At 43.7% G+C, this 16,107-nt stretch overlaps 2 protein-coding genes across 3 annotated transcripts in view; both read left to right on the forward strand.

The window, feature by feature from the left end:
* LOC132836989 (cell division cycle and apoptosis regulator protein 1-like) overlaps positions 1–1,161 on the forward strand; it is a 66,040-nt gene extending 64,879 nt beyond the window's left edge. For both annotated transcript variants that reach the window (XM_060856596.1, XM_060856597.1), the window contains one exon: positions 393–1,161. In XM_060856596.1, the coding sequence (XP_060712579.1) occupies positions 393–425 (33 nt within the window). In that variant the 3' untranslated portion in view covers positions 426–1,161. The remainder of the gene's footprint in view (positions 1–392) is intronic.
* A 5,674-nt stretch (positions 1,162–6,835) lies between these two features.
* Positions 6,836–12,915, forward strand: LOC132836960 (caspase-7-like). Its single transcript, XM_060856549.1, has 4 exons — positions 6,836–7,205; positions 7,548–7,720; positions 10,520–10,667; positions 12,587–12,915. The coding sequence occupies exons 1-4, from the start codon at positions 6,983–6,985 to the stop codon at positions 12,826–12,828; spliced, it is 786 nt and encodes a 261-aa protein (XP_060712532.1). The 5' UTR covers positions 6,836–6,982; the 3' UTR covers positions 12,829–12,915.
* Positions 12,916–16,107: the final 3,192 nt, after the last annotated feature.

The following is a 16,107-nucleotide window of genomic DNA, read 5'->3' on the forward strand; positions in this document are numbered from 1 at the left end:
AGCAGCACTTTGTTTGCCAGTGGGGGCTCACTGATAAGGGCTGTGTTTTGAATGAAGGTGGGTGGGGGGAGGAATGGAGTTGTGGGAGCGGGTGTCACAGTGGGCTTGGGTGTGATCACTGGGGTATTTTGGAGATGTCAGAAGGGCCTGTGGGCTAGGGGGCACTTACAGGAGAATGTATCATCGGAGAGTCTATGGGTAGTGTGCTTTGGAGAGAGATTGTGGGGGGAGGGGGAGGGTTTCAGAAGGTCGGTGGGTTGTTGGAGTGGAGTATTTTGGGGGTGGAGTTAGTGGGATATCTGAGAAGTATATTTGACTGAGGTGGGTGGTGGATTATCTTGATGGTGAGTATTTGTTGAGTAAATCTGAAGATTTTATTTTTTATTTCACAGAACAATGCCGTGACAGAGAAGAAGGAGAAGTGAGGAGAGGGCCTCATCCCCAGAGATTGAGAGTGTGGAATCCCTGATAGTATACAGTGAGCTAGCATCAGATTCGTATATTGTGACCTGCTTGAACCCTTGCTTTCCTAATCTTATTAAAGGCCTAACTCTCATACCAAGTGACTCCACAAACTGCAAGTTTGCTGAACTGTGCCGTGTGTTTTAATTTTTACATCGGTCCTGTGCATCATATTCAGGATGTACAATTGGGGAACAGAGACCGATGTGTATATTTGTGTGTAAACATCCTTGTTGTAGTAGCGTCCTGACAGGGACCTCCTCTCTCTCTCTCTCTTTTTCTCTTTCTCTCTCTCTCTGTCTCTCTCACTATCTCTCTCTCTCTCTCTCTCTCTCTCTTTCTCCACTCACTCCGATTTCTCCTGTTGGAGCCAGGGGGTGACAGCATGGTCTGGGCTTTGCCTAGTCAAAGTGAGTCTGTTGAGGTTTCCTTTCTTTGTCTAACACATGGCAGGGTCATCGGAGAAAACATCATTCCCTGAACTCTTCCTGGGTGCAGGTGATTGATTGTTGGTCCTGGCCAGTTGGCAAGTTAACAAAGCAATCAATTTCGAACCCCTTTCCATTTCTCCCTTTAGACTGAGGCTTGTGGGCATCTGTTTCCCTCCACAACTGACTTCCTTTAGATTCTTGTTGCCCCTTCCTCTATCAGGATGTCACAGTATTTACAATATAAAGATTCTTCACTGTTTTTAAAATGTTTGGTGTGTGTTGTGTCCATTTATTCCAAGGTTTGTTATTGACGAAAAATGAGAAGCAGACTGAGGTTGCTTGACCATGTGCTGTCAATTGCACCTGAGCACAGAACAGTGGTAACATGGGTGCCTGCAGCAGCTTTGGCTCACAGTGAAGAGACTCATTTTGTGTTCACACAAGCATTGCCTCTCCCTGTGGCAATGTCTGTACATTCTGGGCTGGGAATGGAACAACTGCTCCATGAGAGACATAAATCCCACCTCTCTACAGGGCTGGGTGACACTCTACTGGTCTGGGCGTTACAGATTGGTGAGTGGGTACTGATTGCAGTCACCGCTCTAGTGACTGAGTCTGATCTTTGGTGGAGCAGTGTTCACCGAGCATTTCAAACGGTCCAGAGCCAGAGCCCTGAACCTCAGCTGAACTTGGGATTGAAAGTCAACAAGGATCCTCCTCATCAGCTCAGACTGGGCCACGAGTCCTGATGGCTGCATTGTGTGATATGTGCAATCACAGCACCATCCAGTTAATGTCAGTGGGAGCTTGCTTTGCATGAGTAAGCTGCTATACTTCTGATGTGCTTCACTGTTTGTGCAATGTGGTGGAACATTGAGAAATAGTCTGGAAGTGCAGGTTTTCTTCACGTGAAGGGAATGGGCATCACCACCTCTCTGCTGTCACCACTGTGGACTGGGTGTAGTATCAAAGATCCACCCAAGCTCAATGTACTGGCAGTTTCATATTTGTGTAGCAGATGGGCTGTAGTGGTTCAAGAAGGCAGCTGCAAGTTTGTTAAAGGACAGATAGAAATGGGCAGTTAATAGTGGACTTGCCAGTGACGCTTGTAAGCCATCAATGGCCTCCAGTGCAGCTGTGTCATGTGGGATGTTGCATTTTGAGTATTTAAACAATTAAACATTAAACATCCTGCTCCTGTGGAGTTATTGTGCAAAAGCTGCCTTGGAAAAAGAGAGCTCAGTTGACAGTATGTAAGTAATGACGTTAATGAGATTGTGATTGCACAAGGTGGGTCAGTCAATAGTGTTAAACACTGAGTTTAGCTTATGCAACAGCTGGCACTGGGATTAAATATGATTGTGTTCACCAATTGCAAATTTGGGCGTTGGTGTTGACAGGTTGAGGTGTTCCTTCCAGATGGTGGATTGTACCTTAACTAGAACTTTGCTCGACCTTCGAAACAAAGCTGATCGGATTCTGTGCTCAGACTTCAGGCTAGCTCACACAAATGTGAAACTGCCAGTACATTGAGCTTGGGTGGATCTTTGATACTGCACTCTTGTTTGGCATCAGGAATTGTCCCTTTGTCTCCAACTATGGATTTGCTCAGCTTCCTTTATATAATGCCTTTGTCACGACAGAGTGCCGATGTTGTAATTGAGGACATTTGGGGGAGAAGATGATCTTTATGGAGAATGTGATTGCTTCCACTGTAGAACAGTAGCTGTTACCAGCCTTTTTGTATATGATGTAAGTTGGTGCCAGGCAGCCCTGCTCAGTTTGGAGCACAGTCTCCTCAGAATGAAAACTGTTTGTACAGGTCCCATTTCACAGTATATGGTCTGTAAGACAGGCCGATACGTCAGGCAGTGCTGTGCTGTCATTCAGCTTTCTTTCACTCTCACGTGGATGCAAAGGACCACATTGCACAAATTGTGTTCTGCTGATAGTTCCACTCCATCAACATCACAAAATACGGTGCTGATGTAATGATCACACTGCTGTTTATGGACCTTTCTGTGCACCAAGCAGCTGCCAACTTTCTTCAGTGTTGAAATACAATCCTAATTTTGTGTGATTGGCTTTAATATGCTTTGGGGCATCCTGAGATATTTCAAGGTAACAGAGGATCTTTTGTTCACACAACACTGCTTACTTTCATCTCGTACAAACTAATGCAAATATGTGGTATCCAGAAACAGGCCATTCAGCCCAACCAATGCTTGCTGATGTTTACACAGCATTTGTTGCATCTCTTCTCTTGCTATCGGAATCTAAATTCCTAACCCTGTATTTTCTTGTCCAATGGAGGCTTGTCTTGTTTCCCTGTAAATACACTTATACCATTCTTGGAGGAAAGAAGCACCTTGAATTTCCTCCTGCTTCGCTCAGCAGTAAACACAGCATGCTTTTAGTGTTGAGAGTTTGGTGCTGGAAAAACACAGCAGGTCAGGCAGCATCCGAGGAGCAGGAGAATCGATTGTTTTGGGCATAAACATTTCTTCAGAAATTCAATCAGGACAGCATGGTTTTGGTGTTAACAATGGACGCAGCTGTTCACTTTATATATTAATGATCTGGATGAAGGGACTGGGGGCAGTCTGGCGAAGTTCGCCGATGATACAAAGTTAGGCGGACAGGCAGGTAGTACTGAGGAGGTGGGGAGGCTGCAGCAAGATTTAGACAGTCTAGGAGAGTGGTCCAGGAAATGGTGGTTGAAATTCAACGTGAGGGAGTGCGAGGTCTTGTACTTTGGGGAAAAAAGAAAACAGGCATGGACTATTTTCTAAACGGTGAGAAAATTCATAAAGCATAAGTGGAAAGAGATCTGGGAGTGCTAGTCCAGGATTCTCTAAAGGTTGACTTACAAGTTTGAGTCTGGTTAAGAAAGCAAATGTAATGTTGTCATTTATCTCGAGGGTTGGAATATAAAAGCAGCGATGTGCTTCTGAGACCTTATAAAGCTCTAGTTAGGCCCCACACCTCAGGAAGGACATCTCCGCTGGAGTGTGTCCAGCGGAGATTCACACCGATGATCCCTGGAATGGTAGGCCCTAACATACAATGAATGGCTGAGAATCCTGGGATTGTATTCATTAGAGTTTAGAAGGTTGAGGGGAGGTCTACTAGAAACTTGCAAAATAATGCATGCCTCGAAAAGGGTGGATACTGGGAATTTATTTCTGTTAGACAGGGAGTCTAGGACCTGTGGGCACAGCCTTAGAATTAGTGGGGGTTAATTTAGAATGGAAATGAGGCATTTCTTCAGCCAGAGAGTGGTGGGCCTGTGAAATTCATTGCCACGGAGCACAGTGCAGGCTGCGATGTTAAATGTCTTTCAGGCAGAGTTCGTCATCTTGCAAGGAATTAAGGGCTGCTGGAAGAGTGCGGATAAGTAGAGTTGAAATACCCATCAGTCACGATTAAATGTCAGAGTGGACTCAATGGGCTGAATGATCTTATTTTCACTCCTGTGTCTTATGGTCATATTGTGATGTTTTGTAATGTGATGCCATCCTATCCAAACAGTGTCTAGTTTCAGGAACATTTGGGAGGCAATGCTAATACTTTTTAAAGCGCTCCACATACAGAGTCAAACCTCAGACACTGTGGCTCAAGCATTGTCCTTTAGTGACTGATTCAGATCCCACTAGATAGAGCTTGACTAACACTTGAGGACACCTGTGCTGTCAGGCATGTTAAAACTAGGCACTCTCTGTCCAATTTGAGATAGATGTGAAATATCACATTGCCACTCCTCCCTGGAGAGGGTAAATTCATCTCTCAATTGATATCCAAACAGTTGATCTGATCATATGGGCGGCACGGTGGCACAGTGGTTAGCACTGCTGCCTCACAGCGCCTGAGACCTGGGTTCAGTTCCCGACTCAGGCGACTGACTGTGTGGAGTTTGCATGTTCTCCCCGTGTCTGCGTGGGTTTCCTCCGGGTGCTCCGGTTTCCTCCCACAGTCCAAAGATGTGCAGGTCAGGTGAATTGGCCATGCTAAATTGCCCGTAGTGTTTGGTAAGGGGTAAATGTAGGGGTATGGATGGGTTGCGCTTCGGCAGGTCGGTGTGGACTTGTTGGGCCGAAGGACCTGTTTCCACACTAAGTAATCTAATCTAATCTAATTTATTTTAATTAGCTATTTGAGGGAGCTTGATACGTGCAGTTTGGCTGTTGGGCTTCGTACCATAAGACAGCCTTCACAAATACTTAAATGGCTGTACGGTGTGTTGACATATTCAATTTGTGAAAGGTGTTTCAGATATGCAATTACCTGCACTTTTACAGCTGAATCTGAATCATCAGTGTTTCTCCACACAATCAGCCTGACTGTGAGAGAAGGTAATCTTGTTATCAGGTTGAACTGTGAACTATTAGCAGGGCGACTGTGGTTACGCATTGGTGATGAACAATTTCTGTTATACAGCAAGTTTAAGGTAATAAAAAATTGTAACATGTTTCACAAGGTTAAAGTAAAACATAACACCAAACCATGTAAGGAACTATGAGAGCAGATTGCCGAAAGCCTGTTTTTAAAAAATAAGCAATGGGGAAGAAAGTGTTCCAAGAGGAAAGAGGTAGACATAATGGGGTCAGGTCTGGAATTCTTGGATGTTTGAAGGCATGTGCTGTTGCAAACCAGGAATTTGTAAAGTCTAAATTTCAGAAATGCAGTTCCCTATTATTGGGAGGCAGATGTGCACTGGAATTGGAGGAGGTAACAGGATGGAAGGGGAGGCCATATAGGAACCTGCAAACAAAAAGGATGAACATTTCGCAATTGAGGTAGACATTGCCAAAGGGGATTTGGAGGAGGTCAAGTAGCCCAGGGCCATGGGTGAACAAGTGTTTGGTGTCACTGAGGACACAGGAAGCAGATTTGATTGAGATGGTTTGAGAGAGTAGAACATGTGAACCTGCTCATAACAAGTTGGAATAGTCTCCATACTCCTGGACATTAGAGGACACTGAGCACTGAACTGGGTCGTGGTTCCCACTGCTGTCCAATCGTTTCAGCTTCCCAAACCGAATAGTTTTAGTGACGTATTGATCCAGATGATATAAAGGATACCAGTATTGAATATCAATATCGATATAGACAAATGATATTGTTATGAATATTGATTGAGATTCTGGTGATACTGCTGATCCTAACACTATTGAGGATTTTAAGGACACTGATACTATTGTGTTTGGGATAGAGATACTCCAAGACCCTCCCAGTTTGAGAGATTGAATTTTGAACTGTTGGGCTGTTGACTGCTTGGCCAGGTTAATCACAGTGTTATCATATGACCTCTGCTGCCACAGTAGTAGTAAGATTTGGGGCAGAGTCTTCCCGTGACCGAAAGTGAAACGTGTCTGCAAGCAGTCAATTTTGATCATAAAGTAATGCAATTGTTATCTGCAATAACTAACCTTATCAACTGCACCCTGTCTGTGAGTCAACGTCTCAGTGCAACTAGAGGAATATTGCAACATCAAATGGTCAACACCCTCAGGCCCCCATCACACCAAAACCAGCAATTGGTAAAAATGCCATGGTTTCTGCTCATCCAGATTTTTTTCGTAAAAAGTATAACAGACTGGAAATACACTGCAGCTGAAGTAGCACCTACAAAGACAGCATCGGAGTTGATGTGTCGTCTGAGCTGAAGCTTTAAGCATTAGTCTGATATAGGAACACTTCTTTCTCTCTCCACTGAGCTGTCTGACGTTCAGTGTAAGCAGCTTTCTATTTTATAGGTTCTGTGTTTTAGGTTCTTCTGTAATGTTTTTTTAACTATACAGGTTGCTAGTTCAAGATGTTTGTTTAAAGTAGCATGTTTTGCTGAAACATCTGATAAGTAGTTTATCTTAACCACTGCTGAAACACACCTGGACATTTGCAGAAACAAGGGCTGCATTTTCTCTGTTCACAAACTTAAAAAAAACCAACATCTGACTAAACTTTATCCTGTTGTCAGCAGTATCCTTTTAAATTGCAATGTACTGGGCGGAGCCACAAATTACCTGTTTCCTGTGTTTCCAAATTGCACCACATTGAATTAATTGATTACTGTAAACGGTCTCCTGTTAATGGCTGAAATGACAGATTCTCAGACTGGTTCAGGGCATTGCCTCAAACCCAGAGTGTTGATTATCACAATACAGAAATTCAATTCACACTCAAACTTCACAGAAAGGGTTGGAGCTTCAAGGGACACTAAGGAACTTCACAAAGTGCTGTCCAAACTGGGCTTCCAGGTGACGTTTAAGATCGATTGCACAGCAGAAGAGATCCTGCAGGAGTACAAACAAGGTCAGTGACTAGAAGAAATGGTTAAACTGGTTGGGATATTGAAATGTGTGCGGACAGTGGGATTAGACAGAGTGGTACATTAATGGGTGCGACAAGTCAGAGGGAGAACAGTATTAAGACTGAATGGGACATTAATAGGTAGTGAGAGGGAGAGTGTGATTAGATGAGATGAGACATTCATGGGAGTGAGAGTGAGTGGGTGGGACATTAAAGGATCCAGGGAGTGAGTAGGATAACACCAGGTGGGATTTTAGAGGATGTGGCAAGTGAGAGGAATGAGTTGAAATGGTGAATGCATCTTGTTTGGGATTATGCTTCAAAGATAGCTTTCTCTCTCTTCAGAAAGCTTTCGCATTCATGGATCCTGCTTTATCTCAGTAATCTCCAGCCACGGTGCAGAAGGAATAATTTATGGATCAGATGGTTGTCCTGTAAGGCTCCCAGAGATTTATTCCATGTTTACACCACAGAACTGTCCCACGTTGGCTGGGAAACCGAAGATCATCTTCATCCAGGTACATGTGTGACAGAGTCAAACACCTGCCATTTCTCCTCTTCCTGTCACTCCATCCTGCGCCATCTCGTATCTCTGAGCACTGTCCCAAATCTGAAAGTATTTTACAGCCACAAGATAGAACAGACAAGTTGGGATGGGAGTAGAGCTCTTGAAGAGGCAGACTCAATAAAAATTCCAGGTAGCAATAGTAGAAATATTAATATCTGAAGGATTTGTCAATGAACTGGAACAGGTAGGCATGACATTAGGAATGAAATTTTTCATTTAAAAGAGAATGCGAAGCTGTATTTAAAGGATTGGTCATAGAGAAGGTATGGAATGCTCTCTTTTGGAGTGGTTTTGGGTCTTTAAAAAACTTTAACAAAGGTCACTGAGAGATGATCAGATGTGATCATGGCAAACATCAACATGGCAAATGTCAACTATCATTATTTGACTTTCAACACTTGGCTTCAGTACTAGAGATTTATGTGTCCTTTTTAGAAAAGGACAAACTGACCTGAAATGGTGGTGCTAAGTTCACCGAACAAGGTGGAACGAAGCTCCTGAATCCATCAGTAAGCATGGATCAGTCTGACCCGAAGTAAATCACACAACACCAGGTTATAGTTCAACAGGTTTAATTGAAAGTACAAGCTTTCAGAGCACTGCTCCTTCATCAGATAGCAGTCAAGGACTTTTGGCCTTGGATCTTTGGGTAACTATTCTCCAAGGCTGACTTTGAGACACACAACAATACAGAGTCTCTGAGCAGCTGCCTGGTATGAACTATAAGGAGAAGCTACAAAAACTTAGGTTGTTTCCTGTGGAGCAGCGGAGGCTGAGGGGAGACTTGATAGGAGTCTATAAAATTATGAGATGCTTCGATAGGGTTGATGGTCAGTCTTTTTCCCAAGTTGAAATGTTTAAAACAAGGGGGCATGCACTTACGTCGAGAGGGGGAGAGTTCAAAGCAAATGTAAGGGACACAGTTTTTACACAGAGTGGTAGGAGTCTGGAACGCACTGCCAGATGATTGAGGCAGATATGATAGGGACATTAAAGGGACTTTTAGATAAGCACATGGATATGCAAGGAACGGAGGGATATGGACCAAAGGTAGGCAGAAGGGATTAGTTTATAGATCAATAGACAATACGTGCAGGAGTGGGCCATTCTGTCTATTAAATTTGGTGTCAAGTTCAGCACAGCATGATGGGCCGAAGGGCCTGCTCCTGTGCTGTACAGTTCTATGTCTAATTTATTTTGTTCTTATTAATAGATCAGGCAATTTAGCAGCAAAAGTTTATTGAAGGAGTGAAATGAAAAATAGTGACCAAGTAAAAGGAAAGCTTTGGAAAGGGAACATCTTTCTTGATAAATTCATTGACCTCTCCAAAGAGAAGTTTGCTATTTATTGCCCTCTCCAAAGAGAAGTTTGCTATTTAGCTGAAGGATTGACACTTCAGAATCAAAAGTTCACTTCTCAAATTGACAACAAGATGTCAATGACAACAAAGTCACTGGGTATTGAGGGAGGGTGACATGATGATACTGTTGAGGAGGACCACAACAAGCCCATTCATCAAATTTCAGAATGGACAGACTCCTGGGAAATAGGTTTCAACATACAAAAATGTGACTTTTTAGTATTTCACTTCATATTTTGTTTTACTTAGTATGTTATGAAGAAAAGGAGAATATAAATGAGGATCTGGGAGAACAAATATAGTATTCCCTATTAATTGTGATGCAGGACATGAAAAAAAAGCCAACCAAACACTTTGGTTAATTTTGAGGTGGAGAGAATGGAAAGAAGAATAAAATTATTCAAAGCATACGGAGGGTGCTGTGGATGTGAAATCTGGTTCAATCACAATTGGGGTATAGTATTCAGCTCTGGTCACAATTGCGCTAAAAGAATCTGGAAGTCCAGGAGTGGATGCACAAAGGTCGACACAGGTATTAACAGAAATGTAGAAGGGTAGGGTAGAGAATGATTGTGACGAGATCTGTCAACTAATGTGAAAAACTTTGATGGAGTTGCTGCAGTGAAAGTGCTTCCACTCAGTTGTGAGAAAACATGAAATTCAAGGCCATCACTAGGTGACCTTATAGAGGTTTGCAAAATCATGAAGGGCATAGATAGGGTAAATAGACAATGTCTTTTCCCTGAGGTCGGGGAGTCCAGAATTAGATGGCATAGTTTTAGGGTGATACGGGAAAAGATATGAAAGAGACCTAAGGGGCAACTTTTTCACCCAGAGGGTGGTATGTGTATGGAATGAGCTGCCAGAGGATGTGGTGGAGGCTGGTACAATTGCAACATTTAAAAGGCATTTGAATGGGTATATGAATAGGAAGAGTTTAGAGGAATATGGGCCGGGTGCTGGCAGGTGGGACTAGATTGGGTTGGGATATCTGTACGGGTTGGACCGAAGGGTCTGTTTTCATGCTGTACATCTCTATGACTCTACAAATCCAAAAGGGAATTCAGGAGAAAATGTCAGTACCATGAGGAGTAGATGAGGTGAATAATTTAGACTCATTTGAAGGAAATTTAGATGAGAGGATAAAAGGACTAGATGGATTGGGAGGGGGGAGGGTGGCGTGGGTGGGGCAAAGCGAGCAGAAAAGTTGGAACAAAGCTGATGTGGGGATTCGATCCGAGCATGGAGCTGTTGGATCAAATGAATGGTTTATGCTCTTTAAATGTTGTTTGGAATCCTACATGCCTGATTAATCCTGTAACCCAAAGTCTGTGCTTTATTGGCCTGTTTCTACTGTGGTTGCTCTAATCTGTGTGTCCTTGTCTCAGGCCTGTAGAGGGTTGCAGCTTGATGACGGTGTCTATCTGGAAACTGATGGAGTAATGGAAACAGACAGTGGCTGCTCCACACAGAGTGCCTACTCACATTATGAAGCAGTGCCTGAAGACACCACGGTCCATTTCTCCACCAGTTCGGGTGGGTATCTCAGAGCAGAATACACACATTCAACAAAAACTGCGGTGGGGGCAAGAGGAACAGTGGACAAAGTGAAAAAGACAAGGAGAGAGGGGAAAAAATTGAGAGAATGAAAGGAAGAGAGAGAGAGAGCGAGAGAGAGAAACTTGAATACAAAGTAAGGCAAATAGATGACAACGTCTCGCGTGCACTCACACCCAGTCTAAATCCATCCAACATTCAGTCTTTATTCAAACACGCACACACATTTGTATTCTCTCTCTCACTCATTGGGCTGTGGGTTAGTAGTTCTTCTGGTCCTTTCGATCAGTAGCTTGATCAAATGGAGATGATGAGCAGGACTTGAGTTTCTGAATCAGTTTCAAATGGAGTTCCTGGCGCCCCCAAACTATGTTGGGGAGCTAGCAGCTAACAGTGTTGTCCTACCTGAGGACATGCTACTTTGCAGGTGAGGAAGGCAGTGGGGGGAGGGAGAACAAAGAAAATTTACAGCCCAGGAACAGGCCCTTCGGCCCTCCAAGTCTGAGCTGATCCAAATCCACTGTCTAAACCTGTCACCCAAATCTTAAGCATCTGTACCCCTCTGCTCCCTACCTACTCATGCATCTGTCCAGACGCATCTTAAATTAATCTACCATGCCTGCCTCTACCACCTCTGCTGGCAATGCATTCCAGGCACCTAACACCCTCTGTGTAAAGTACTTGTCGCGTGTATCCCCTTAAACTTTTCACCTCTCATCTTGAAAGCGTGACCTCTTGTTATTGAATCCATCACCCTGGGAAATGGTTCTCTCTATCTACCCTGTCTATACCCCCATGATTTTGTAAACCTCAATCAGGTCCCCCCTCAATCTCCTTTGTTTGAATGAAAACAAGCCAAACTTACTAACCTCTTTTCATAGCTAGCACCTTCCAGACCAGGCAACATCCTCATAAAGCTTCTCTGCACCCTCTCCAAAGCATCCACATCTTTTTGGTAATATGGCGACTAGAATTGTACACACTGTGCGAAATGCGGCCGAATCAATGTCTTGTATAATTTTAACATGACCTGCCAGCTCTTATGTTCAATACCCTGTCCGATGAAGGCCAGCATACCACAGGCCTTCTTGACCACTCTATCCGCCTCCGCAGCAACCTTCAGTGTACAATGGACTAAGCGTAGAGATTTGGAGGTACTCTCGCATGGAAGGCATTGCAGCCTGCAAATGTGTTGCTGGTCAAAGCACAGCAGGTTAGGCAGCATCTCAGGAATAGAGAATTCGACGTTTCAAGCATAAGCCTCCTGATGAAGGGCTTATGCTCGAAACGTCGAATTCTCTATTCCTGAGATGCTGCCTAACCTGCTGTGCTTTGACCAGCAACACATTTGCAGCTGTGATCTCCAGCATCTGCAGACCTCATTTTTTACTCGAAGGCATTGCAGCCTGCCATATTAGAGGGGAAACATAGAGAGTGAGATGTGAGGTACCTTGCAGCGTAAAGCTCACTACCAGCATCTTGTGAAACATTTTAGTTCTAAACAATGTTCATAGTCACAGGACCACCATCACACAATGTGAATCCTACCCAAGCCTTGCCCAAAGCCTTAACCACAGAAACAAGGCTGGAACTTGCCCTGTGTGCTGGCCTCTGGTGTATCACCAGGCTCCTCTACTATCTCCGACACAGACTCTTAGATTGACTGGAGCATTACAGGTCATTGTTCTGAATTGGCCTTGAACTTCATCTGATATGGCTACCAGCCACTGACTGGAATTAGGTGCTTCCATTTTCTCTCTCTCTCTCTGCTTATGCCTCTGGGAATTTTGTCAAAGCTGAGTGATGATAATGAACTGATAGGTTGGCGAACAGCACAAATGTGAAATGTCCACCCCATGATCACAAACCAGGTTAAGATGACGTTTGTATAATTACAGACCATGCTGCTTTCCTCCGACCTGGATATGGCTCCATCTTCCTGCAGAGTCTATGTAAGGTGCTGATGGGGGAACAGAGACACTGGGAGCTCCTGCGGATCATGACTCGGATTAATGGGCTGGTTGCCTGGAGCTTTGAGTCCAGAGGACTGAATATCGGGGGCAAAAAGCAGATGCCTTGCTTCATTAGTCGGATGCGACATGAGGTTTTTCCATTTTCTGACAGACTAACTCCAGCCTAATAACCACGGTCTCCAATGAATGACCACTAATTGTACTAATGTTTCATCCAAAAACTACTTTCATTTATACATAGCATTGTTAATCAATTAAACATCTCAAAGCATTTGACAGAATCATATCAAATAAAGAGACAATGAAGGAAGACATTGGACAAGTTGATTTAAGAACTTTACTAAGAAGGTTAGGGTAAGGACAGTGCTTCCTTAATGCCAAAATTCCAAAGAGCAACACTCCTTCAGTACTGACTGTTAAAATCTAGGAGATATGTCCATTACGGTCAACAAATACTGATTCCCACTTTTTGTTTTAGATAGGTGTCCTATGCAATCAATTAAGACCTCTGTGAAAGATTCCTCAAATGTGGGAATAAAGTATTAAAGGTGCTGGTTTTATCACTGCCTGAGTTTTCCAATTCCCTGACACGTTTGGCATGTCCAGGAAAATTCACACATCCCTGTGCAGTCCAGGCCCAAAAAAAAATTGTATTTTGGCTTTAGCTTTCCTTATTCCCAAATGATCTCCTACTGTTAACTCACATGTCACCCTCAACACCACTTTTCTATAACTCACGTGTAATACAATTTGAACTTTTGTCCATTTCTTAACCACCTGAATATGTGATGATCTCCATTTCCTCATCAAGAACTAATTTTTAAGATAGTAACATTCCAGCATACACTCAGATTTTTTGGTGTATAATTTTAGATTTCAATTGCTTTAGAGTCATACAGATGTACAGCATGGAAACAGAGCCTTCGGTCCAACCCGTCCATGCTGATCAGATATCCCAACCCAATCTAGTCCCACCTGCCAGCACCCAGCCCGTATCCCTCCAAACCCTTCCTATTCATATACCCATCCTAATGCCTTTTAAATATTTCAATTGTACCAGCTTCCACCACTTCCTCTGGCAGCTCATTCCATACACGTACCACCCTCTGTGTGAAAAAGTTGTCCCTTAGGTCTATTTTATATCTTTCCCTTCTCACCCTAAATCAATGCCCTCTAGTTCTGGACTCCCCCAACCCAGGGAAAATACTTTGCCTATTTATCCTATCCATGCCCCTCATGATTTTATAAACCTCTATCAGGTCACCCCTCAGCCTCTGATGCTCCAGGGAAAACAGCCCCAGCCTGTTCAGCCTTTCCCTGTAGCTCAGATCCTCCGACCCTGGCAACATCCTTGTAAATCTTTTCTGAATCCTTTCAAGTTTCACAACATCTTTGGGTGGCACAGTGGTTAGCACTGCTGCCTCACAGCGCCAGAGACCCGGGTTCAATTCCCTCCTCAGGCGACTGACTGTGTGGAATTTGCATGTTCTCCCCGTGTCTGCGTGGGTTTCCACCGGGTGCTCAGGTTTCCTCCCACAGTCCAAAGATGTGTGGGTCAGGTGAATTGGCCATGCTAAATTGCCCGTAGTGTTAGGTAAATGTAGGGGTAGGGGTATGGGTGGGCTGCGCTTCGGCGGGTTGGTGTGGACTTGTTGGGCCAAAGGGCCTGTTTCCACACTGTAAGTCTAATCTAATCTTTCTAATAGGAAGGAGACCAGAACTGCACACAGTAGTCCAACAGTGGCCTAACTAATGTCCTGTATAGCCGCATCATGATGTCCCAACTTCTGTACTCAATACTCTGACCAATAAAGGAAAGCATATCAAACGCCTCTTCACTGTCTTATCTACCTGTGACTCCACTTTCAAAGAGCTATGAACCTGCACTCCAACGTCTCTGTTCAGCAGTTTTTCATCTTTCAGGTGTAATTCAGTTAATTTCTCGGAACTAAAAATATCAACATTCACTTTGTCCTCACCTGTTCTTAATGTTTTTTCAACTGTATGCTTTGTTTCAGGAGCAGAGTCAGAGGGAGGAGTACACAGAGTTACTAAAACTAAACTGAAAAAGTAACTTCACAGGAGGTTTGGTGACCAGATGGGCTGATAGGAAATCTGTCCTAAATTTGAACAAGCAACACTGCAAAACTAGTTCATAAATGAGTAACTAAGCAGGGATTAACTAAGTAATAATTTAATTAACAAAGTAGAGATGGCTAGGCAGGTGGCGTTCTCCAGCTGTATGATGTGGCAGCTGGCTGATCCCATTGTGAGCTGCATGTCTACGCGATGGCTTTTTGGAGCAGCTTGTGATGAAGCCCACGAGGGAACAGGCAATTCTGGATTTAGTGTTGCACAATGAGGTAGACTTGATAAGAGAGCTTAAGGTGAAGGAACCATTACAAAGGCAGTGACTACAACATGTTAAAATTTCCTCTGCAATTTGAGAAGGTGAAGGTGAAATCAGATGCAATAGTATTACAGCTGAATAAAGGCAACCACAGAGGCATGAGGGAGGAGCTGGGCAGAATTGACTGGGAGAGGAACCCAGCAGGAAAGACAGTGAAAAATTCAGGGAGTTAATTCAGGAGACACAGCAGGAAAAACAGCATGATACAGGAAGGACGGAGCAACCATGGCTGATTAGAGAAGGGACAGTACAAAAGTGAAAGTGAAACTGAAAGCATATATTGCAGCGAAGGGCAGTGGGAGACCAGAGGATTGGGAAGCTTACAAAGACCAACAGAGGGCAACAAAATAAAGGGAGAAGATTAAATATGAAGATAAGCTAGCCAGTAATATTTAAGAAAATTGCAAAAGTTTCTTTACATATCTAAAGGGCAAAGATGGACACTGGACTCCTTGAAAATAATGCTAGAGAAGTAGGAAAGAGGAACAAAAAATGGCTGAGGAACTGAACACTTCGTGGTGAATGAGACAACTAACATCTCAAAGATTTAAAAGAGTCAGGGGCAGAGGTGAGTATGGTGGCCATCACCAAGAACAAGGTGCTAGAAATCACTTGGACCAAATGAACTACACCCCAGAGTTGTGAAGAAGATAGCTGAAGAGGTCAGATTACTTTTTTAGATTACTTACAGTGTGGAAACAGGCCCTTCAGCCCAACAAGTCCACACCGACCTGCTGAAGCGCAACTCACCCAGATGCATTCCCCTACATTTACTCCTTACCTAACACTACGGGCAATTTAGCATGGCCAGTTCACCTAACCTGCACATTTTTGGATTGTGGAAGGAAACTAGAGCATCCGAAGGAAACCCACACAGACATAATGGTGGAGGCATTACTGGTGATCTTCCAGGAATCACTGGAATCAGGGAGGGTCCCAGATGATTGGAAAATTGCTAATGTAATACCCCATTTAAAAAGGGAGTAAGTCAAAGATTGGAAATTATAGGCCAATTAGCCTGACCTCAGTTTTTGAT

The sequence above is a fragment of the Hemiscyllium ocellatum genome, chromosome 48, assembly GCF_020745735.1.
Source record: "Hemiscyllium ocellatum isolate sHemOce1 chromosome 48, sHemOce1.pat.X.cur, whole genome shotgun sequence".
Taxonomy (NCBI): domain Eukaryota; kingdom Metazoa; phylum Chordata; class Chondrichthyes; order Orectolobiformes; family Hemiscylliidae; genus Hemiscyllium; species Hemiscyllium ocellatum.

Excerpts from the sequence above, each read along its gene's own strand:
- LOC132836960 (XM_060856549.1), top strand. The coding sequence starts at position 6,983 with ATGGCTGAAATGACAGATTCTCAGACTGGTTCAGGGCATTGCCTCAAA. Across the intron at positions 7,206-7,547 it reads CCTGCAGGAGTACAAACAAG|AAAGCTTTCGCATTCATGGA; the intron begins GTCAGTGACTAG and ends CTCTCTCTTCAG. Across the intron at positions 10,668-12,586 it reads CCATTTCTCCACCAGTTCGG|ACCATGCTGCTTTCCTCCGA; the intron begins GTGGGTATCTCA and ends GTATAATTACAG.